General features: G+C 42.1%; 1 protein-coding gene across 1 annotated transcript in view; it reads left to right on the top strand.

Annotated features, from left to right (window-relative positions):
* Positions 1-20672, top strand: part of KCNJ15 (potassium inwardly rectifying channel subfamily J member 15) — a 41138-nt gene extending 20466 nt beyond the window's left edge. The window contains exons 2-3 of the mRNA XM_032865324.1: positions 16867-16967; positions 19371-20672. Of these exons, the coding sequence (XP_032721215.1) occupies positions 19391-20518 (1128 nt within the window). The 5' untranslated portion in view covers positions 16867-16967; positions 19371-19390 and the 3' untranslated portion in view covers positions 20519-20672. The remainder of the gene's footprint in view (positions 1-16866; positions 16968-19370) is intronic.
* The last annotated feature ends 4838 nt before the right edge of the window (positions 20673-25510 follow it).

Here is a 25510-nt window from a genome sequence, read left to right as displayed (position 1 = left end):
GTCCATCACCCAACCACCTCATCCCTCCCACTTCCCTCCACTCCAGCAACCCTCAGTTTGTTTCCTAGAGTTAAGAGTCTCTTACGGTTTGTCTCCCTCTCTGGTTTCACCTTGTTTCATTTTTTCCTCTCTTCCCCTGTGATCCTCTGCCTTGTTTCTCAAATTCCGCATATCAGGGAGATCATATCATAATTGTCTTTCGCTGATTGACTTATTTCACTTAGCATAATACCCTCTAGTTCCATACACATTGCTGCAAATGGCAGGATTTCATTTTTTGATGGCTGCATAATATTCCATTGGAGATCTTCTTTATCCATCCACCTGTCAATGGGCATCTGGGTTCTTTACATAGTTGGCTATTGTGGACATTGCTGGTATTGGGGTGCATGTGCCCATTCCGGTCAGTACTGTTTGTATCTTTGGGGTAAATACCCAATAGTGCAATTGCTGGGTCATAGGGTAGCTCAATTTTCAACTTTTTGAGGAACCCCCATACTGTTTTCTGGAGTGTGAGTCCCCCCCCTTTTTTTTAATTTTATTAACATATAATGTATTGTTTGCTTCAGGGGTACAGGTCTGTGAATCATTAGTCTTACACAATTCACAGCACTCACCATAGCACATACCCTCCCCAGTGGAGCCCCTTATTTTTACTAGAGTTCTTCCAGAGTTACTCCACCATTTAGAGTTAAGGAATAGGAGCTACCAACACAGTGCTGGTCACCTGTATGTTCTCAGCTCATGGTTGCTGGTAATTTGGTATTACTGCAATGAGACATACATAAGGAAGGACACGGTTCCCCCACACTGAGGTAAATATTCCGAGAGACAGAAGCACAGGGACAGACTGGGGAACATGCAGGGAAATCACCAAACTGTAGGAACAGGGGAAGCACCTGCTAGAAGGAACAGTGCCTTAAAGGTAGATAAGAGAAAGCAGGTGACGAAAGGGAGAGATCTTTCTAGCAGATGGCCTGGCATGTTTGGGAGCATCAGATCAGTCAATAGAAGACCAACCCACTAGGGCAACTGTGAGTCATTCAGCCTGCCTGAGCAGGCTGCAGAGTAGCTGGTGTCAAGGCAGAGGTCAGTGGCACAGCTGAACAGGCATGCCACATGCAAAAGGTCGGGAGCTCAGGCCTTGGTTTGTAGATAACCCAGGGCCCTGAGCTGGGCAGTGGAGGAGCTCTTTTGGGAGATCACCAAGGGTGCACCACGGGGAATGCCTTAAAGGGATTGCTGCTGGAGACAGGGACCTGATTATGAGCCTGCTGTGGTCACCAAAGAAAGAATGTGTCTCCAAACCAAGGTAGTGGTGGTGAGAAGGGAGAGGGGCAGCTTTAAGGACACTGAGACAAACTAGGGGTATTCCAAGCCTGGCTGCATGATACAAGTCATTCTCCTTAGCCAAACTTTTGTCCCTCCCACAGCCCAAACACAGCAGTTTGGCCCTTCTCCTTCCATGAGGGTTGCTTACCAGTGATCATGAGGAAACAAGAGATGGCGCACAGAGAACACAAGGATGCATTGCCCGGGCTTTGCAACTAGAGTCCCATTCCCAGTTCCACCTTCTGAGAATAGGATCTCTCTTGGAAAACAGGGCTGAAGCCAGATCCAAGGTAGGACATAAAGAATTGGCCAACTAGGTATAATTCAGGGGCCAACTCATGTCAAGTGGCCAATGTCATTGCCCTTTAGAACTTCCTCTTTCATCCTTTCCACGGTCTCTATTAATCTGAAACACGTGCTCCCAGGCATGGGGGTGTTCCAATCTGAGTCCCACTGGGTTTGTGGGATGTGGGCCTAGATTCAGAGGAAGCATCGTCCTAACTCAATGACATGTCACTTTTCCCTGACACCAGATGCACAGTATAGAAGATGCAGATAGTTGAAAATGGGTTCACAACTGCTCTTGCAGAGGACAAGTGGGCTCAGAAATTAAGCTAAGTCATGTGGTTCAAATTAGACCAAAGTAGTCTTTTGAAAGTTGTACTGGGACACACAAACGAGAGCGTCCAGGTACATTCTGTGAATTAAGAAAATCATTTTGTCTGTCAATAACGAGTCTATGTGTGTTTTCACCCACAAATATTCACTGAGCATTATACGTATTTTTCTCCTTTTCCTCTGGAAAAATAGTATTTGTTACCCACTGACTCTCAGCATGAGGGTCTCATCAGGGTGCCGGTATATGACTTAGCTTTCTTCAGCTGACTGTTAGCACCACTGATCTTTGATGTTAGAAGTGGTCAAGATGTTGGTTTCTAGCTATGCTTCTTGTAAAGGAGGTTCCCAGTTATAAGCCAACATGGGAAAAGAACTGCTGACTACAGGACTGGCTTACGATGCTTTTTAATGTTCTCTTTTTTAAAAATGGAGTCAGCTAGTGACCTTGAACTTTCCCGTAGGTAAAGCTCCTTTCGCAACACAGTTGTGTGAGAGATACGAGCCTTCCTGGCCCCCACAGCTGGTGATGGCCACCCATGAGAGAGAACAGAGTCCCTGAAATCATTTTCTGTGTTCTGTGTTGTGTCATTCAGATGAGGAACTGTGGTTGCAAAATGCTGATTGCAACCCCAAGGGTAGCAGCTGCCTCTTGGCTGGGGAGCTTGTTAGAAATGCAAATTCTTGGACCTCCACCCAGAACTTCTAAATCAGAATCTGCATTTTAACAGGAGCCCCAGGGAATCTGTCTGCACATCAAAGTCTAATAAGCACTGTCCTAAAGCAAAGGATTGAAAAATGTACAGTGCCCCTACACACACACACACACACACACACACACACACACACACACACACGGACATTTTGGGACTTACAGGCATGATACATACACTTTTTGTCCTGTAGTAATATATTACGTACATTTTAAAATATACACAACATAAGACCACTAAAAAGCCGAAGTGGAAATTCCATTTGAATCCTTCTATTTCTTCCTTGCTCTTGGTTTCCTGAGACCCAAAATACCAGAGACTCCCGTTCTAAGGAAGCAAACAGAGAGCTATTGCTGAAAGGGAACTTAGAGTCTTCTGTGTGTGAAAGCCAGTGTGCTTAGAGCCTCATGGAACATGGAACCATAGACAGTAGTTCGTCAGGCTTAATCAAATATATCAATGCCTCTCATGCTTGTCAATTTCATCAGTGGCAGAAATATAAAACGCATTTTCTCTTCTAGGCAGGGTCGTGCAGGATAGTCTTTGAGCTAGGACTCAAAATAGAAAGCCTCAACCTTCATTTCTGGTTGTGATCCAAGTCAGTGGCGTATTTGTACCCCTCTCCTTTCTGAGGCATCTTGCTCTGGACTGGCCTCCCCTCCGACCTACAATATCGGTTCACATATCTTTAAATGAGTCATTGGATACTAAACCTGGACAGCTGGGAGTGCCCTTGCTTGACTTCTTTGTACGCCCCGTTCTTCCCTCAGACATGAAGTCCCTAACCGTGTGGCAGAACTTGTGTTGGCATTAGGGTTAAAAGATGAATTAACAGGATACCTGGGTGGCTCAGCTGGTTAAGTGTCTGCCTTTGGCTCAGGTCATGATCCCGGGTGGCCTGGACTGAATCCCACATTGGGTTCCTTGCTTAGTGGGGAGCCTGCTTATCTCTCTCCCTCTCCTTCTGTGTGTGCTCTCTCTCTCTAGCTCTCACTCTCTCTCAAACATATATATATATATACACATATACATATATATGTATATGTACGTGTGTGTGTTTGTGTGTGTGTGTGTGTGTGTGTGTATATATATATATATATATATATATATATATATATGATGAGTTAACTCTGAGCCTGGTTTAAGGAGAAACAGAGGTCACGAACACATCACTATAGCAACACTTAAATGTTATCATGAGGTAGGAACAATGGCAAAAGGCAGTTTCTTCTGGAGCAAGACAAACTCTCCCCAGAAGCTGAAGGAGGTGATGTTTGAGCTGGGCCTTGAGGGATGAATAGGAGGTTGCCAGGCACAGGGCACAAAAAACGGAATTTGGGGTAAAGGGACCTGCCTGAACAAAGGCAATGGGGAGGAAACCTGCTTTATCAACACACCTTCTGAGTGAAATGCAAACTCTTCTAATCCACTCAATTAAAGGAAGCCTTAAGTTGACATGAGATAATGACCCTGAATATTTAATGAACACTAGGTTCTCGGAGTGGTACGTTCTAAATGTCTCTAAAAGTAAATTATTTCATACGGTTTGGCCACAGCAGTGTGTGGAAATTTTCTCAGTAGGGCACAGTAAGTACTTCTCCATTACAGTAAAATCTGGAATGTTTGGGAATGGTCTGTACTAGGGAAATTGAATTTTCAGATTAACTCCATAAAAATGGAAAGTGTGGTTGAAAAACCTTCCTAATTTTGTTTCCCCTTCAAGAGATAACTGCTATTAACATTTTAGAGGCATATTATCTTAATCTTCCCCGGAGAGGGAAACATGGAGCCAAGAACACTGTGTGTCCAGCTTTATCAAATAACCTGTTTTTAACTGAACACATTAAGCACTTTGACAGGGTTTTTTTTTAAAGTGTACAATATTTTGGCTTATAAATGTTTTATAAATTTAAAATAATTTCTACCTTATTGGTGATGCAGGTTGATTTGAATGTTTCAATATTACAACTAGTGTGGAAGGCGTGCTTGTACATAATCCCAATGCACACTTCTTATTAACTCTTAGAAGTAAAGTTGCTGGGTCAAACAGCCTAAAGAAATAAGTTTAAACCTTGAACATTCTGTCAGTTGGCACCAGAAGACTCTCTGGCAAATGACGGCCTCAGAAGCTGCATATGAAGCCATTCATCTCTGCATGTTTGTCAGTATAGACCCTTGACACATCTTTAAAAATCTTTGATGACCTGACCAGTGAAAAGCTGTGTTTCTAAGACCCGTGGCTCCCAGGTCGCCTACTTTACCAGGCACTGGGGCTGCCCAAGGCTCAGGCTGGGACTGCTTCTCCCACAACCCTTGTCTGGGTGTATCTCACCCACTTACCAGTTTCAAATTTCATTTGCCACCTTCAACATAAAGGCAGCCCTCCTGCCCAGCCCTATCTTTTGAATATCAGCCCAGACCCCAGGTCTTATCTCTGCTTAGACCTGACCTTTGCATCCCCCAGAGCTCTCCCTCAGACCTCACCCCTGGAGCTTCTGGATCCTCCTCCTGTCTTGAGATTGTGTGCCAGAGTGAGCTCCACACACATATAGTAGCAAAGTGTTGGAACAGCATGGGGATCTGAGGACTTAATGATTTTTAAATTCCAGAGTTAGATCCAGTGTTCTATGAAACCATATGTTCACTTTAACCCCCTCCCCACCCCCATCTCATCCACCTCATTTTCATGCCAGGACGTCAGAAGCCATTTTGGAGACCTCACCTGCCCCCCCACCCCCGCTGCACACCTGTTAAAGACGTCTATCTACTATCTGGAACAGGTGACTCAGAGCCCCTGGCTCCTCTCAGTCCACGGAGTCTGTGCTTGTCCATGCATCGGGACCTCCCTTTTGGATTGCGCAGCACCAGCTAGCCAGACTGCCAGGATCTATGCTTGCCTCCTTCCACTTCATTCAGAATATTGTGTCAGAAACAATGAATTTATTTTTTAAAGATTTTATTTATTTGTTTGTCAGAGAGAGAAAGAGCACAAGGCAGGGAGCAGCAGGCAGAGGGAAAAGCAGACACAGGGAGAAGCAGGCTCCCCAGCTGAGCAGGGAGTCCAACGTGGGTCTTGATCCCAGGATTCTGAGATCATGACATTAGTTGAAGGCAGATGCTTAACTGACTGAGCCACTCAGGTGCCCCAGAAATGATGACTTAAAAACAAGTCTGATCCTCTCTTCCTTGATTAAAATCCTGAGATGTTTCTAGTTCCCCTAGGACAGGGGTGATCATCCTCAAGGAGTTCCCCAAGCCCTACATGGCATGGCTTTGCCCCAAGCTCCTGCCTGATCCTGCTCTACTCTCCCTATGCAACATCCTTCCCTACTTCCTAGAAGGTGGGAGCTCTGTGTTGCATGGGGCCTTCGCAAACACTGTGTGTCCCTCTGTCCAGAACACTCATCTCACTTCCAGTCCACCTCCTTCCCTGCCTAGTGCTCCACATTCTTTCTGTCTCCACCTTAGTCTCTTCCTGGGACCCCAGACTGAGATGTATCATACACCCCATGTTCGATTCTCTCATCCATGCTTGAATCTCTCCATAATTCTTCCCACGAATACCTTTAAAAATTCACCTAATGATTTCTTTAATACCTCCCTTTCCTTCTCTACTGTAAACTACACAAAAGCAAGGACCAAGTTGGTCTTATTCACTGCTGGATTTCCATCACCCCATACAGGGCTTAGCACTAACAGGTTCTCGATAGTCTCTTGATGTGCAAATGAGCAAACACTGAAGTATCTTTAGAATTTTCAGCTTTTTAACCCTTCTGAGGTGTATGTTTATAAAGGTTGCTGTATGGTGGGCAATGTTTTTTTATTAGCTCACAAGAAATTTCTATAACCAAAATGTTAACCTTCTGCTGTTATCTTTGTTAAACATAATTCCTTTTGTTAAGTCATATTTTGTATGTTTTGTTCCTTGCAAACACATAATGATAATAGCTTTTATACAATAATTAGTGTGAGCAGGCAGAGCACTGTGGTGCTTTAAGTATTACAACTCACACTACCCTTTCATGGGTAAGAGTGCTTGTCGGTTTCTGCAGGTGAGAAACTGAGGCTCCGCGGGGTTAAGTAAGTTGTCGAATGTCCCACAGCTACCACTAACAGAAGCAGGACTCTGTACTCTTAAACTTTATGGTGCTTCTGAAGAAAGGCTTTTCCCCCCCTCAAGTACAGAGGAAGTAATATTCAACCTCACTTTTAAAGTAGAGGTGGGAGTTAACGGAGAAGGGGGAAAGAGAACCTTTAGGAAGGAATGGCTTGTCCAAGACAAGGAGCTCAGAGGGCATTAAGCACACAGGGAATAGGCAAGTATGCACCCAGACTACATCCTGAAGGGAACAAGAGCCCAGGCTTAATCGAGCCTTTAGCTTTGCAGAGGTGTGCAGGACTGGTCCTGTCAGCAGTGAGGGCCGCTGGAGGATTTACAAAGGGGAGTGTTCTCGGGGTGACTACTCCGTAGATGACTTCTTTCTTCCTGGTAAGAATGAGGAGGAAATCACGGTAAGATAAAGCTGGGTGCATCTGAACAGCATACTTGCTGTAAAAATCCAGCTTCACAATTCTGAGAACTACAATGTGTCAGGTTCTGAAGACAGAGGGCTGTGTGTGCATCTGAGCTGTCATTTCCTCCTTTGTTTCCAGTGTAAGAAGAAACTGTACCATTGCTTCCAAGTAGGGGGTGTTGGGATGTCTCCCCATGGGTACTGTTGTTCCAGTCCCCGTGGACCCGTGCGTGGTCACTGCCAACACTAACTGTGCAGTGACAGCATGCTGGAAAAGAATGAACTGTGGTTCTAATTGTTAGGGATCCCAACTATTCTTCTAAAAGAGACAAGGATTGCTAAAAATGTTAAGAGTATCTATGGGGAAATCAGGCAAGAGGGATTCAAGATGTTGGCCTTACTTCTGTGACAGAATCAAAAGCACTGCTTTTCAGAGCCTCATTCACGACAGGGTTTAAACCCAGGTCCATGGAGCCTGGAGAGATTAGGGGCAGAGTTCAGGAGTATCCATGACCTAGACTGGGGCAAGGGGAGGAGCAGTTTGTTGTCAATCACCAACAACTAAAATTATATATATATATATATATATATATAGCTATGAATGGAGAACACACCGTAATCCTACCAGTCCCAGCTGTGATTTGGTCAGAGCAGGAATCATGGTTTTCCACTTCATAGTGCATTTGTTTCAGATACGTTGAAATAAGGTTTCACTTCAGTACACCTTCAAAATGTCAGTGCTTATTAATTAATGCTTTAAAAAGATGTGCAAATGAGCAAACACTGAAGTATCTTTAGAATTTTCAATTAAAAAGAAGCTCAGTTTTTTTAATGTTTTAATGAGTGTGTTTTAACATTCCTGGTGTCTTCTATAATTTTCTTTACCTTATTTCTGTGTATTTAAACCCATTCAGAGAAGGCAGTCTGACCCAAAGGACCACAACACAAAAATGGTCACGGACCTCAGAACTGAAAGATTAAAAATGAGACTAGTTAGCTAGACTTTCCTACTGCTCTGGTGAGCCATGCATGAAATGGCCACACTCTCATCCCACAATGATTACATTTGTCTTCAGGGTTCCTGGTACTGGGAGAGTCTGGGTGGTTGTTCTCCTGAGAACGTTATCAGTATATGAAACCTTGTCCTTAAATTTTTTGACCTCCTGAGCTCCTCTTGAGAGCATCATTTGCTCCTCCCTAGGGATGCCAGATTCAGTAAATAAAAATATGATTTTCCTTGGGACCCCTGGGTGGCTCAGTGGGTTAAGTGTCTGCCTTCGGCTCAGGTCTCGATCCCAGAGTCCTGGGATCAAGTTTTGCATCAGGCTCCCTGCATCTCGCTCTGCCTACTGCTCCCCCTACTTGTGCACTCATTCTCTCTCTCTCTCTCAATCTGATAAATAAATAAATAAATAAATAAATAAAGTCTTTAAAAATACGTAGGTCTCCTTTATACTATATCTACATAATACATAAATGAACTTCAGATAAAAATGAATAATTTTTAGTATAAGTACATATCAAATATTGCATGGGGCATAGTTGTGCCAGAAAATTATTGGTTGTCCATCTGAAATTCAGTTTTGACTGGGCATCTCATATTTTATCTAGCAACCCTAAAAACATGAAAATTGGGCTGGATTTTGAAGCTTGAGATTTTTCTTATTATCACTCAGTGATCATAAGCATCTATGTTTTCAACTCTGGGGCCAGCAGACAACTCAGAAATATGACCAGCTCTTTAAGTAACTGACCACAAATCCAAGAATCTGGGTACAAACTGTGTCCCCTTGCGATACTGCAATATCCAGTTTCTCTATCAGAGAATGAGGTCCAAGTTTAGATCGACAGTGAAACTGAATTTCAAAACCTTTTGACACTCGTCCCATTGTTAAATAACCTGGTTCCAAATCAAGCAAAAGTCCAAATTTCCTTTTTCTGAGACGAGGTTCCAATCATGATAATAATAAGCATGGAAATCACCAAGGACAAGAATTCCACTCTTGTGTCCAGGTGAATCACAACGAAGGCCATTAATCATCAATTGATAGAGACCAACAATTCCAAATTAATTCTAAGCAGAAGAAAAAGTAGTCAGCTTGCAGCCGGAAAGACAAGCCAGCCTGAAATCGGTATGTATATTTATAATGTGATACTCTTTCTATATTTCTATGCCTTTATTAAAGTAAAAATATAAATGTGAGGCAAAGCAAGACGTGAGAGGTTAAAGGTGGTCGATCCAATGTCTTGGTGACTGAGAGATTTATGAAAGGGAAGATCAACTTGAAATTTTTCAAATTATATAATGATACATTGTAACAGCACAGTGCTCTAGTCTCAAGCGACTTTTCAAGCAGGGAGATGAAGGTTCCGGAAAACGAATATCCTGGCTTGCTTCCCGTTTTTCTCTTCCTCTTTTAATGCTCCAACTATGCTCAATTTGAGTTTTATTAAACAGAATATACCAAACAAAATACTTGTTTCTCTACAAGCACTGTCTGCAAAAACAGATGCCTTCCGTTCTGATTCATTCCAGGTTACATTCAAACAAACACAAATGCTCTGCCTTTTCTTCTCCTTATCTAAAATCTGAAGGGGACAATGCTGAGCCACCTTCTCTGTGTTACATTTGAACTAATCCAGACAAGAATAGTGTCCATGACCTAGTTAAAGAAATCTCTTCTCTGATGAGAAAATCGGGGGCAATGTTGTTAGAGCAGCAAATGCAACACAATTCGCTTTGGGTTTTTTTTTCCCCCTCAGACATAAATTTTCCTGTTTTACCAGTCATTCCACAACAATGCATGTCCAAGCCATGCTGTGATTAGAGGGGAGAGTATGCTTATTACCCAAGTTCTTCACATGTTGGAGCACGGAGAGATCAAGGGTGGTAAACCAAAGGAAATTTCCATTTGCTCTTTAGCTGCTGCACATTCTTACTCTATAGGAAAGTTAGCTGTTATTAAGTAATAACGTTCAGCTGAAGTTGGTCACTTGTAACAACAGACAGATGTACAATGTTTCATTTAGGTTAGCCAGCTCTTTCACAAATAAAGGGCTTGAAATTAAACTGTCTTTACAAAAATATTCTGCAAATGATACCTCTGCCTTATTCCAGGGCTCAGATTCTTTGCCATGGAAAATGGAAAATGAGTCTCCTGTTGAACCCTGTGTCTGTTTAAACTTGTTTTTGCCGAGTAGAGAAAGGTTGATGTTCTACAGAATTAAAAAAAAAAAAATTAAAAAAAGAATCTGCATTGAGGAAGAAAGGGTATAACGATGAAAACCACATTTAGAGATGGAAACGGATTTTTTTAGTACTTATGGAATTTGAAACAATAATAATGGAATGGAAACATAGAGAAAAAGCTAAATATTTGACCACAGAGGCAAATTGGATCATCAGACACTCACATGCAATGCAAAATGTGGGATTTGTCTTTAAAGGAATATTCCTTGGTTTCCAAAGGAAGACCTCGCCAACCCACCAAGGCATCACTGACAAACTCTGGCCACATAATCCTTTGGGCAGTTGGGTTCTTTTTAAGACAGGTTTTGGGCAGCATCTGCAAAGCTTCTAATTCAATAGCTGAAGTGTGAAACTTAAGAATTGGCATTTTAAATGAGCTTCTAAGTGGTGCTGATGCTGTAGTTGTTGGAGAGAAGGGTTCACCCTCTCTATGATACCCTGTCATCAGTATCCAGTGAGATGGAGAGCTCATTTCAAGATATTTCATGACAACAAACACAGATACCTGCCTGTCCAATGGACTGAGAAGCACAGAGCCTTGCTTCCTCCCCCAATCCTGCCACTATTACAGTGACCTTGAACAAGTCACACAACTTTTTGGTCCTCTTTTCTTCCAGGTACAAAGTGCAGAGTTTAGACTGGATCAGCACTCCCCAAAGTGTTCTCCAATGTTATGTAAGGGCCAGGTATCGTTGTGCAGGACTTCCCAGACCCTGCAATATACAACCAGGAGGCGTCCATCTCTAGTGGGTATGGACTGTGAGCTGTTAGGATGTTTCATAGGCAAAGTGTCCCCAAATCACCAGAGTACAAATCCCTTTATTTGTGGAATGCCTGTACCACACAGCTGGGGGGAGACTTAATAAAGGATAGCTAAGACCCTCCAGCTCCAGGTCCCTCAGCGAGAGAGTCCAGGTTCACTCCTTAGGCCTCTGACATTCCTGGCCAGTGAACCCTAAAATCCACTCTAGGATGATACCCACCATCCAGGGAAGAAACTTTTCCTTTTCCCCCAAATTTCTCATTTTCTCCCCACAATAATGTGCCTGAACTTCTATCCCCTAAAACACTTCTGGCAATAGAAAACCCTACCAGACATCTATCCTACTTGTATATTTAACCCCATTGACTTTCTCTTTTTTCTTACACCAAAGGGCCCATTTCTTTGAAAGAAATGGGACTGAACTTGGAGACAACCCAATTTATGTGCTTGTGAATTTCTGCGTATTTTTATAATTCATTAAGTGGTGCATAGTGCAGATCATGCTCTCAAAGAGTGTTCCCAATAGGAGCAGGGTCAGCATCCCTTGGAAACACATTAGAAATGCAGATTCTCAGACTCTACTCCAGACCTACCGAATCAGAAACTCTGGGTGGGGCCCACTCATGTCCAAGACCTCTGGGAGATTCTGATGCCCTTTGAAGTTAGAGAAGTCAAGGTTTAGAGATTAGAGACATGGAGTATAGGCTCAAAAAATCCTTGTGCTGTATCATAGTTTCCTAACCTGGAATCCTCAAAAATTAGCAGTATCTCTTTCAGAATCGATGTGAGAATTAATAGATGATACCTCTATAAGGTCTTGCATAGTATCAACAATAAAGCAAATATAACTATTTATTCTGTAATGGATACTCACATGGAGTGAACAGGAACTTACCTCATCTTGCGTCAAAGTTCATCATGAGTAGAGATGCTTTTTGTTAGTTGAATTTGATGACCAAGGGGCACAGTGGCTAGATAGGAACACAGCTATAGAGACAGACAGATCTGTCTTGCCAACAAGGTCTTCCATGGACTAACTCTATGAACATGTGTGAATTATCTCATCTCTCTAGGCTTCATTTCCTCATTTAGAAAATTGAGAAAATACTTTCTTCACAAGGTAGAAAGAATGAAATACCATATTGTCTGTAACTGCTTTGGGGAGTTCCTTTTAAGTATCCCCTTCCCGAATGAAAGCTGTCACTCATATAATGATAATGTGTGTCTCTCATTGCCTTAACTAAAGTCCTCTTGTTCAACAGAATATTAGAGTGATGACATCTAAGGCCCTTCTATCTCGCCCTGAAAAGTTGTCTTGTCAATATAAACACAGATGTTGATTTAGAAGCAACTTAAAGATAATTTATTTGCTTTTCCTATGGTGTCTTAGAGGTCAGGCAGATCTTTCTCCCTACTTGAATCTTGTTAGATTTGGGTTTCTTTTTCTATTTAGAGTTTAGCCATAGACCAACATTTAAAGTTTACATTAGGGTATTTTAAGATTTTCCATATTTCCTTTAAAATACAGTAACTTTTAGATCAGGCATATAACCCTAAGACACAAAATCATGTAATAAGGGTGTCCCTGTGGTCAGGCTTTCACTAGATTTTTCCTCAGTAACAATCACTTCCAAGAATCCAGTGACAACCAGTTTTTTTGTCGTTTGTGTTGCAAGTCAGCTTTGGCTCAGCTACAGCTCACCTGCAGGTGCCTCCCTCTCCCCATTCCCCAGAAGAAGGAACAGCCCATCTGAAACCACCTGAGACCCTGCCACAAGTCTGACACCTCTGTTCAGGTGTGGCGTGAGTCACTTCAGCTCACACCCTATTAGCCAACGCAGTCACATGACTACATCTGACAAAAAGGATGAAAACAGATTGCCCACCCGTTCACCCCTAGGAACAGGGAAGTGTTCCTTGTAGATGGACCCAGCAGAGAAAAGCACAAACACCTGGAAGCCACAATCGGTTACAACAACCAACAATGACCCTAGCTTTGTCAGTTAGGATCCATGTTCTTAACATCAAAACACAGAGCAAGATAGAAGAAACTCAGTAGCAAATTTCCCATCATCTCAGCTGGTGCTTCCCTTCAGATCATTAAGATCCTTGTGGACAAGAAGGAACAATTCCACAGCTTCCCAGAAGCTGTCATTCCTCTCAGCCATCTCAGTCCTCAATGGACTGATGGGAAAAATGGGTTTGCAGAAGAAAAGAGTCATTTCCTCGACAGAGAAGAACCAAAGAGCCACCCTTCAGAATCTGCTGAGAGTCAACTTTGTCCACATTCTTGTTTTTCGGTAGACATGCCCATTTCTGAGGCCACCTGGGCAAAGTCAACCATGTCCTCAGCTGACAAGGATGGAGTTGATGACTGCATTAAGAACAGTCAGACCAGCCACTGAAGAGAGCTGTAGACTGCTTTGAAGGGCAGGGAAGAGTATGGCATGAGGCCAGAGCCAAAGGTCCCAGCACATGTATTTGTGTGGTCACAGTCACAGGATCCAAAGAAAGGAGAGCCAAGCCTCATGGATTTTATTTTCAAATATTTTTAAACCTTTTGAGTTCAGTGAACCCCAAGTACATTCTTGTCGAGCATTTCTTTTTTCTACTTACTAGTTAAACCCATGGTTCCTTAAAGTGAAATTTCATCCAGGTATTTTAGATTCATAGCCAAGAGACAGATCATGCAAAAACTGTTTTGTTAGAAATACTTGATGTCCAAGAAAACTTTTGAAGCAACTTTTCTTACAAACAAAAAGCTGTTTTGATAGAGCTTTAAAGTCAGGTCGCCTTAAATTGCAATTCTGGAAATCCAAAGTTAGAGTTTGATTTGGATTTCATTACTTCATGCCTCCCTACCCCTTTGCAAGTAGGTGGGATAACGTCACTTGAGCTTTGGCTGACAAGCTCGGCTGCCTCCCTATTTTCTTATTAGCAATTTTTCTGTAGATGGAAGATAGTTATATTTTTGCCTACCAGGGAACACAGAATGATTTTTTTTTTATCATGATGGGCAAATTAAAAACTCCCAAAATTTGACTCAACAGAGCACTAAGTTTTTAGAAGGAATCAGTGGGTTGTACCAACTAGGAGCGGGGAATCATTCTTTAATGTTTTAAAAAATCAATACTTACCACTGACCCACTAGGTAGTTGGCATTCACCTATGAGGATGGTAGAGACAGGACATTTCTGAAAGTGAACAACCAGACGTTTTCAGTACCTATGTGCAACAGTGTTATTTTAGAATGCTCGGGGACAATGAGGGGACAAGGGTTCTTCTCAAGAGGGGAAAATCTCTTGATATTATTTGAGTCGTATATCACAGTGTGGTAGTTTTCAGTGTGTGTGTTCCTGGAGCAGCAGCACCACCTGCAAGCTGTTAGATGTGCAAGTTCTTGGGATCCGTCCCAAACCTACTGAAATGAGAAACTCTGACCCTTCCCGGTGATTCTGATTTAGCTGAAGCTTCAGCACTTTCTCAAGGGGGCAGAGAGTTCAGGCATGGGGGCTTCACAGGGGCACTGCTACCACATGCCAGCTGTTAAGAGCCTGGGTGAGTCGCTTAACCTCTTGGTGCCTGTGTTTTCCTCATGGGGTTAGCGATGGCATTTGCTTCTTGCAGTTGGCATGAGGGTTAATTAAGTTTGTGCATGGAGGGCACTGAGTACAATGGCTGCACACGGTGTTGTAGGCTTATCTATTGATGATGATGATGATAATTATAATATCTCAATCTTTATTTTGTTATTGTCATTGTTATTATTCATCTGTATCCTTCCCACATTGGACCACTTCCAACTCTATTCTGACTCTATTCATGATTATTTGCATGCATATTTCTTCTAATTGGTCAGTGGCTTTCTGGGTCATTTGTTGATTGATTTCTGCCTGATAGGACAGAATGTCCCAGGTCAATGTGGCTGATTTCTTTGATCATCCATTCTCATAGGACCCTCTTGCTTTGGTAGAATTTTTCCTCTCTGAGGAAATGATGGGAACTCCCTTTCATTTTTCTATTCTCACTGTTTTGTCCCCAAGACTGGAAGTATAATTCTTCATATAGCTAAATACCCTTTTCAATGTACCTACTGTTTAGATCTGTTTCAAAACTATGTTTTCCTTTCCTTTATCTCCAGAAAACAAATGCTCCACAGAACAGGCAATAAATGACTTCATTCTCTGTGTGTGTGTGTGTGTGTGTGTGTGTGTGTTATTGGCTTGAAGTAGGAGAGGAATGTTGACCTCTCCATTCAGTAGTTTCAAGGACTTCACTGTAATACAGATATCACCGTTCTAAGATTACAATCGCACCCACAGGTTGGAACAATATAGTGAAAACTGGAGAAATAAATACAATATCCAGAGGGTAAAGAAAACTACACTGGCTTGTATGGAATAGTGCTTATTTGTGGGATTAGGACAGGGGAATTTAGAGGAGAATATCTTTCAGTGTTCTTTCTATCCTTTGCTTTTGAAAGCTGCTCTTATTTCTTAACATTTTAGAAGTGAACCCAGGTAGATTGCAGAATCACTAAGGAAAACAATCCAAGGCAGCGACATAAAGTTATATGAAATGAATGTGGTGTGAACAATGAAATGGACTTCATGAAGGAAGTCTGCTGCAGAACGTAATACTGTACCTTCAGAGCGTATGATGAAATGTAAATAATAACACATATAGGTAAGATTGATGGGTACAAAGAAGTCCATGCTGGGTCTTCACAGATGGTGATTACCATGGTAATAGATGAAGATGCAAATGCATAAGAGATCATTAGCCAAACACTGTGAACACACTGTGGGAATCAAGTGTGTGAGAGGCTACCCAGGTTGGTAACAGGCACTCTTGGCACGATCAGAGAACACTTATTGTAAACTATTTACAATAACTGGTGGATCAGAAAGGAAGTGTGGAGGGTATGTATACCCCTGGGTGTAAGACAGACAAAAATGTGTGGAGATCTACAGATTTCTGTCTTAGGATGAAGTACTCCAGAAAAGCAGGAGGCGAAACAACCTTTTGGATTTAGAACAGATTACATTAAACCCTGGAGGCTAAAGAGGCAGTTGTGGTGTACTGACAAGAACTCTGGCGTGCTGGTCTAGCTTTTAAAGACTGGACCTTGTTCTTCCTGCCTTGAACCATCTTTGTGATGCAGACCAGTCACTCCAACCTCCCAGGTCTATCTCTTTGTTTGAAAACTGTGTGTCAGATGCTTCGGGTTTGACAATCGTTTCAGCTCTGATGTTCTGTGACTCAACAGTAATAATGCATTTCCACAGGCGGTAAAAATATTCTAGACTCTTCCCTTCCAATGCTCACTGTTTACTTCCTCTGCACTTCCCCTTCCTGCCTCCCTGTTTGCTGGTCAGTTGATAGTGGGCCTCAATGGGGGTGAGTTAACCCACTCTTTCCAGGGTGTTTTACTATCGAGCTCCCTGCAGAGGGTGGGAATTCTATAGGGAGGGCTATGGTTGGGACTTCAATTTAATTCTTAAAACAATTCTTGAGCCATTAGTCTATTCTGGGCACCATGCCAGATTATCAGGGATTGGAAGGTGAATGCTAGGGCCCTAGCACTGGGGGTGTGGGGGGGGGCGGTTAAGGTTCAGTTTCACCGGGTCAGTCTCTTTGTAAACACCTGTGAACTCCACACGTCCCTCTTTCTTTCAGGCAGAAGCAGAATCCCATGGTAGCCAGGTGGGTGAAGGAGAGCAAGGACGTCCCACCTGCCCTGAAGAAGACGCCTTCTGACCTGCTGAGGGAGTGACAAGGTAGTAAAGAGTCTGAGGGCACAGGGTGTTGAGAGGGAGGGAAAAGGTGTTTACCCTTTAATGTGGTCCACCAGCCACTCTTTTCCACAGACGGTTACTAAAACCGAGACCTCCGCTCCAGAGGCTCTGGGTCTTGTTCCCCCTTTAAGACCACCAATCTTGGGTAGCTATTGGAGTCCTTACCTCCAACACCAGACATGCAGAAATGCAACAAAAGAGCTTTTAGTGGAAAGAGGGAAAAGATCCAGCTCATCCCAAGCCTGGCACATTGAATCTTTTAAAGAGAGGTTAGAACAGAAGCTTCATGGCATTGCTTTCGTGTAAACAGGGCCAAGTTTTCCAGAATCTGGCAGACAGCTGAGCTTGGAGCTTTGCTCTCATGCCCGCAGGACACTCGTGTGTCACTCACACTTGAAAAGTTAAGCCTCTGTTTTTATTTCCATGGATTGAATGGCATGCACTTTCCCCTAGCAGTTTGTCTCTCTCTTTGTAAAGTGCATGTGTTTACTTGTACATAAGCTGCATTTGTTTTTGGCGTTGCTCCTGCTCTGAGCTTGACTAGGCGTTCAGGCATGGCGGCATGGCGTTTTGTTCCCAAGCTTTCGTGGTGGGCACTTTCCTCTTAGTTTCTGAGAATTGCTGCTGAGGAGCTGATAAAGCCCATGCTCGTCAGGTATATCCTGGATTTTTCTTCTAAATTGACCTCCAAATAAGTGGTTAGGCTTCAACAAGAAAAACAAATTGTGAAGAGCTTAAGGTCCTTCTTTGCAATGAAAATGAAAAAGTAACTTTCCTTTCCAAGAAAAAAAAAATCATTTCAAAGGCCATTCAGTAAATGACACACTCTTAATAAAACAGGAAAATAAAAAAGTGCAACATCTCCTGCATCCCCAAGAAGCATTAGCCTCTGATGGATGGTTTCAGTTTCCTTGAAAGGGTTTGCCCAGAAGATTACTTCCAAAACTCCTATTGAGGTAATGCTGCTCTAACAGCAAAGATTATTGCATGAATCACAGACCACTGTATCCAGTTCCTTTTTAAATGGGGGATTTTTCCTTTATCCTTAAAATACTAAAGAGATGAAAAAAATGCCAACCAGGTAGAGTTACCCTGTAATCACTCACATTATCCTTTTCAAAGAATGCAGGGTTACTGATTTCAGTCACCAGGCAGGTAGTATAAGGGGATGTACAGCCTCACACCCAGCTTGTTCCCACCTATTGATGCAGGATGGAACATTCCCTGGGTCTCAGCGTGCAAGCCCAGCTTCTAGGTGGCTCTGTTCTGCCACAATGTCGGGTGCCTGTTCTTTATCTTTTTACAAGAGATTCCTATGTTGGTTCTAGTCAGTTCTAAAGCAGTGAGGCAGAAATTTCATGACACACCTAAATGTCATACCTAATATGACATTTTGATAACCAGCATATCAGCCAAGGTATTAATAATGTGTAATTATTTACTATGTGTTTGTTGTATTGGTTGGTTGATAACTTAGTCTTTTCCAATGTCATCAAGAACTAAGGGAGGTTATGGCTTCTAAATTATTCATGGGATTGGGCAGGAAATGAATTTCTGTTACAGAGAATGCCACACAAAAGGGTAAGCTTTTAAAGATTTTATAATATTACCAAAGTTTTAAAAATATGTATTAATGTTCAGGGCGCCTGGGTGGCTCAATTGGTTGAGCAACTGCCTTCGGCTCAGGTCATGATCTCAGGATCCTGGAATTGAGGTCCACATCAGGCTCTCTATTCGGGGAGCCTACTTCTCCCTCTCCCTCTGCCTGCCACTCTGCCTACTTGTGATCTCTCTCTCTGTGTCAAATAAATAAATAAAATCTTCTAAAAATACACATTAATATTCTCTATTGCGATATCAAAACTGTCTTATAGATGGTACATTTTAGTTATATTAGTACTGATCCTAAACTCAGTCAATTTATTTTTAAATTTTCTGAAACTGGAAATCTGTGCTATCCAGCTATACATAAATATTCATAATCCTCACTAGGGTAGATGCATGTGAGTGTGATCTCGCAACGAGAAGATTGGCATCATTTTTTGATCATAACACTTTGTTTTGGCACTTTCTAGCTATTATCTCATTCAACCATCACAAAAACCTGAGGAGTATGTTGTATTTCCATTTTACAGATTAGGGGCCTGAGATCCAGAGACGTTAAATAGTTTCCCCCAGGGCACACAGCAAATAAATTGGAGTCCGTGCTACTCACTTCTACTGTCTTCCACATATACTAGTAGGCTAGTCTTGCCTTCCAAATTCTCCTTTCTTATATATGCCTATATACATTCCTATATATTTCACGGGATTATCCTATTTCTGTTTTCTGGATGTTCTACCACATGTGACAGTAAGGAACATCTTTCTTTGCCATTTCCTTAGGTGGTCCTGATAGCCTGACAATGGACGCCATTCACATCAGCATGTCCAGTGCTCCCCTGGCGAAGCACACGGCAGGAGCCGGACTCAAGACCAACAGACCCCGGGTCATGTCCAAGAGTGGGCACAGCAACGTGAGAATCGACAAAGTGGATGGCATATACTTACTCTATCTTCAAGACTTGTGGACAACCGTCATTGACATGAAGTGGAGATACAAGCTCACCCTGTTTGCCGCCACATTTGTGATGACCTGGTTCCTTTTTGGAGTAATCTACTATGCCATTGCATTTATTCACGGTGATTTAGAACTAAGGGAGGACGTTTCAAATCACACTCCCTGCATCATGAAAGTGGACTCTCTCACTGGAGCGTTTCTTTTCTCCCTGGAATCCCAGACAACCATTGGCTATGGAGTCCGTTCCATCACGGAGGAATGCCCTCATGCTATTTTCCTGTTGGTTGCTCAACTGGTCATCACAACCTTGATTGAGATCTTCATCACAGGCACCTTTCTGGCCAAGATTGCCAGACCCAAAAAGCGGGCGGAGACCATCAAGTTCAGCCACTGCGCCGTCATCACCAAGCAGAATGGGAAGCTCTGCTTGGTGATTCAGGTGGCCAACATGAGGAAGAGCCTCCTGATTCAGTGCCAGCTCTCCGGCAAGCTCCTCCAGACCCATGTCACTAAGGAGGGGGAACGGATTCTTCTCAACCAAGCCACTGTCAAATTTCACGTGGACTCCTCTTCAGAGAGCCCCTTCCTCATTTTGCCCATGACATTCTATCATGTACTGGATGAGACAAGCCCCTTGAGAGATCTCACACCCCAAAACCTGAAGGAGAAGGAGTTCGAACTTGTGGTCCTCCTCAATGCCACTGTGGAATCCACCAGCGCAGTCTGCCAGAGCCGCACATCTTATATTCCAGAGGAGATCTACTGGGGCTTTGAGTTTGTGCCTGTGGTTTCTCTCTCAAAAAATGGAAAGTACGTGGCTGATTTCAGTCAGTTTGAACAGATCCGAAAGAGCCCGGATTGCACCTTCTACTGTGCGGATTCTGAGAAGCAGAAACTTGAGGAGAAGTATAGGCAGGAGGATCTGAGGGAAAGGGAACTAAGAACTCTTCTGTTACAACAGAGCAATGTCTGATGGTGGTGGTCGCCCTGGGTTTAACTCTGTGAGCTCTTTCCATGTCGGAGCTCCCTTTGAAGGCACAGGTCACTGTGCAAATGAGAATGTGTGGATTCTTTCTAAAAAACTATACGGACATACAAAATCCATTTTTTCCCTTTGATCTGACACTTAAGCATTTCCACGTTTGAGAAGGTTCCTTTTTAAAAGGCTTTGTCTGAAGCAAACTCTCAAAATTCCTACTTTCTAAAATGGGGCTATATTTTCAAAAACTTGGTGTAGGGCAATTAAAATAATGTCATGTCCAGTGGACAGACATTTAGCCATGCTGGTATTGAAAGGATATGCACTTCTATGCAGTATATCAGCTATAACTTAAGGTATTTATTCAAAACAATTTTCAAAGATGTTATGGCTGGAAGTTGAAATGTGAAATGTGAAATGTTGAAAGTTCATATCCTTTTATGTCATTTCTATACAATACCCTCTTTTCAAGCAGGGAAATGCTATCTTTAATGGAGGCTATCTGGTAACAGAGTCAAGGGGACTCTGTACTCACAAAAAAATATTTCCATTCTTACCTGTTTTTCATCAGATTTAATTGTACAGAGTGAAACTGAACAAATCAGGAGTTAATAGTTCTGAAAATATATATGAATGGAGTGGACTTTTTTGTTCATGGTAATTTTCTGTTTTCTATTCAAAACGTAGCATACAACCCAGCAGCATCAGCACCATCCAGGAGCTAATTAGCAGTATCGACTCCGAGGCCCCACCCAGACTTAGAGAACCAAATTCTGCATCTTCACGAAACCTCCAAGTCATTTGTACACAAATGAAAGCCTGGAAAGTGTCCATTCTGGAAGGTTTTCAAGGGAACTTTCTGAAGGCACAGCACCCTCTGGGTCCCAAACCCACATGGCCTCCAGACCTGTCCTTCTTTCTTCAGCTTATTATTATGGGCCAATATTGTTGTCAGCCACTTCATTCTTTGTCTGTTAAAATGCCTTGTTTGCCAAAGAACTGCCCCTGATACCCCAAGATTGAAAACAATTGCTTGAGAGTCATGGTTGTCTCACTCATGCTAAGCACATGTTTGTTGACTATAGTGAGCACAAAAGAAAAATGAAGCCATATTACAACTAGAAATTTGCTCAGATGTTGAAGTCCACAAGGTTGAACAGGGCCATAAGGACCAAGAAGAGCTGAGGAATTCATGTACTGATGACTCCTTGAAGCATGAACGAAGTTTGGTAATCTGATGATATGTAAAGAACACCCTCAGTATCTAAATAAATCTCATGCAACCGATTGGAACAGGGTAACGTTTTTGCTCTTGGCAGAACTTAGGGGCCAGGAGCCACATTTCTTTAGGGCGAAGAATATGCATGGGTGGGGATTGGCTGAATGTGTAAAGGGCGAATTCTCATTTCATTCAGACCAGGACAGACTTGTGTACTCACTCACGAAGAATGTGACTATAGGTGGGTAGGCACTGAATAGGTGTACTCGGGAGCCCACATACATGTACACACAGGCACGCACACACACATGCAGGCACTTCCTGGCTTTTCAAGCATAATTGTGGAAGTTGAAAGATGTTTGCAATTAAGAGAGCAAGTCCTCAACAAATATATTCACATATGTTTTATTCTATAAAAATGGGGATGCTGGGGCTCTGAGAAAAAGCAGAAATTAATCTGGATTCAGGTTATCAGTGAAAGAGGGTTTAGCTCAGTGGTAGAGCATTTGACTGCAGGTTCTCAGTGAAAGGATACTACGGATTATAGCTAACGTGGCCATATATTTAGGCTACCACAGTTTCAAATGTCCTTCCACGGAAGAGAAGGTGTGGCTGGAACCCGTGACCTGGACCCAAATGTCTAACACAAATGTCAAAACAACAGGAGTAGAGTTAGTTCTAGAGGCTTAAGGGGCAATTTCAAAGCAGGAGAAGCTTTTTCTTTTATTATTCAGGAATCTTTTCTCTCTTTCTGTTGATAATTTAATGGCAGATTATTTTAATTTCTTAAAGAAATTATGTTAGTTTAGTTAGACATTAGCTCTTTTAGGTATTATATGTGTTTTTTTATTGTATCTTGTGCTATAATGGACAGGAAAATAATGCCACAGGCATGTTTACAGGCTTTCTGTTGCGCTTTTAAATTCCTTACACAGGATTTACATCAGTGCTAATTTGAATGTGATCAAGATTAGGAATCTTGCATACTTACATTGCATTTGGCACACTGATGTAGTGTGAGATGGAGAAAGCTTTTGTTTATTCATTTAACATATCTACTTCAGCCAAATCTGGAGGACTTGATCATTTGATCTTTTGCACTATACACAAAACAAATATGCAGTATCTTAAAAGCCAATACTTGTACAAGTCAATAAATCATATTGTAATATAATATTCTGTAAATAGTCCTAAACCTGCATCTGGTTTGAAAGTTAGCATTTCCTTACTTATTATTTCTTTATACACAATACTCTTGTGTTAACATACTAACAAAAGATATTAGATGGCAAACATTTGATTATATCTGGAAGTCTTTTGACTGAAACAGACGCTTGCTCAACACCTAACTAAGAAGTAATCAACTAATGGAATATTGTTGACCCAAAAAGGCTTTTGCATTTTGAAACATCTCCAATGCATCAGGCCTTCTCAGGGAGACCATTCAAAAATGTCATGTTCCATTCAAAAAACCACAAAATAAATAGCAGCACATCAGTGTAATCGGCAAGCTGTGTCTTATTTCAATAAGAAAATGTATTATACGTGCATGGTACCTGGTAGTCAATGGTCCCAGACAGCGTAGTCAAGATTCACTCACTGATCCTCCCAAGAAGCCACCTTTGGAGTCTGGGTGCAGTCACATATTGTCGTTCTCTTTCTCACGCAGCGGGGGATTACAGTACCAGACAAGACTCCAGACATGTAAAATAACTGGTGAAAAGTGAAAAATGCCGTGAACAAGTGGACCAGATTTTGAGATGACTTTAAATGACGATTCATTAGATGTTTCTTTGAATTGAATTTTCTTTTTAAATTGATGGTGATTTTGATACCATTAAAAGTAAATTAAGATCTGAAGAAGTGACACTTTTGCTCCTGTATGACTCTCTCTCTTCCTTGGATCCTTAGCACTCGTATCATCTGGAGAAAGAAGGAAAGAGACGCAAAAAGCAGGGAATGCATGAGGCCTCTGCACTGGGAGCTCAGTAAACTATCATCCTACCTTTCGGGCTTGATTCTGTATTTTGTCACTACAGTCAAAGGGTCAGGCATTTGACCGTGGGCATGATGAAGACTGCTAACCTCTCAATCTCGGTTTTTCATTCTTTCTCGACTTCTCTTTGCCTGATAAACATTTGAAGAGAGTCATTTTGAATGTAGGCTATTTTATCCCATTCTGGGATGGTATTCTTTAAAATGAAATGTTAGCATTTCAAGTCCTGATTTCCATGTTCTGTGGTGCACACTTGAATCCCAGCATTTGATTCTGGATAAATCCAAGATGCACCTAGTTTTCGTCCTCCGGGAAGATATCCTTGAAAGTCTAAAGTTTAACATTTCACTCCTAATTGATTAACTGCCTACATTTAACCCTCTGTGAACTTCAGTTCATCTTTAGTCAGAATGGGTTGCCCACCCCTCCTTGGGCTTCTGGAGAGCAATTTTCTTAGCCTTTAAGAAACACTGTTGGCTTAAGTCCAATTTTTCCCCAAAGTTTTCCTCTGAATACTTACTGAGAAAGAAACAGGAGTCAGAAATAAGGCTTCAGCCAGTTCACTTCACCTTCATCCTCTGTTGGTTCTGCTGAGCTCAATTTCCTTTCTATTTAACATGTGCTTCCCTGTTTTTTCTTCATCTTTGTTATCTGCCCTATCAATCTAATTATCTTGTGGGTTAAAAAGAATTAAGTCAAATTGGTAATTTGGGAACATTTAGATAGCCAAAATTTGGGGACAGGGATTTTTATGTTTCAGTTGGTATGTTGCCGGTGTAGAAGAAATAGAAAACCAAGAAACAGCTAGTAATTGCAGTTAATTCCTAATTAAATTACAATAATTGATTGTGGAAGTCAAAGGACAGACTGATACAGGAGTACAAAAACCAAAGACGTCATGTGTGGAGGGAAAGCCATGTAACTCTGCATAGTAATGATAATACCAGAGTGAAGAACGCCAGGCATGCTGTGTCTACAGGATATGGCTTGTATTTAATGATTTTTGTCCTGCATCCTGTATGGACTTTATTAAGAAGCCGTAAATGTTCTGTATTCATCCCCCCCCACACACACAAATGACAAAATTGCACAGCTGATTAGTAAAATACTTCAAATTTAACCAAATGTCTTGTATTTTTATTTGTTAAATCTGACAGCCCTGCAGAGAGTACTCACGTAATCCCAAGCTATGCCCATCTCTAGAAGAGCAACAAACAGATGCCCCTTCCTTTGGAAGCAACAGTTTTCACACAAGTGGTAATAAAGAAGGGGGCTATTCTAGAAAGATACTCCGCTGGCTTGCCCCATTCATAAAGGTAAATTTCAGCAGAACACGGAGGGCCCCGATACATTCTGTGCAGTGCGGAACAGCATGTTCTTCAAGGCTGTCTATCAAAGAAGGGCCTCGAATGATGGGTTCAAAGTCCTTGGCCACAGGGTATACAGGAGTCCTGGCTTTCAACCCCTGCTGGAGAACCAGGCCCATGGTTAGGGTGGATTCCCAATGACCTCTGGGTAGGCAAAGTCAAAATTGGGGAAGTCAGCTGAAAAGTCCATCTCCAAGGTTTGCTTAGTGGCTCCTGCTTCATGATGGTTAACTTCACTTCACAAGGGCTCCGCTTCATTTAAAGCCAAACCATATCTAGAATCCAGGCCTCCCTACCCCCTTAAGATGCCCAGTTTCACCCCTCAAAAATACTCAAGTAAAGGCAGAATCCACTCAAAATTAGACTCCAAGGGAGCTACCACAATTGATTATAGAGTACATTTC

The sequence above is a fragment of the Lontra canadensis genome, unplaced genomic scaffold, assembly GCF_010015895.1.
Source record: "Lontra canadensis isolate GAN:19392208 unplaced genomic scaffold, GSC_riverotter_1.0 scaffold29, whole genome shotgun sequence".
NCBI lineage: Eukaryota > Metazoa > Chordata > Mammalia > Carnivora > Mustelidae > Lontra > Lontra canadensis.
The sequence above is the reverse complement of the archived record's forward strand: the minus strand, read 5'-3'. Positions and strand labels throughout refer to the sequence as shown.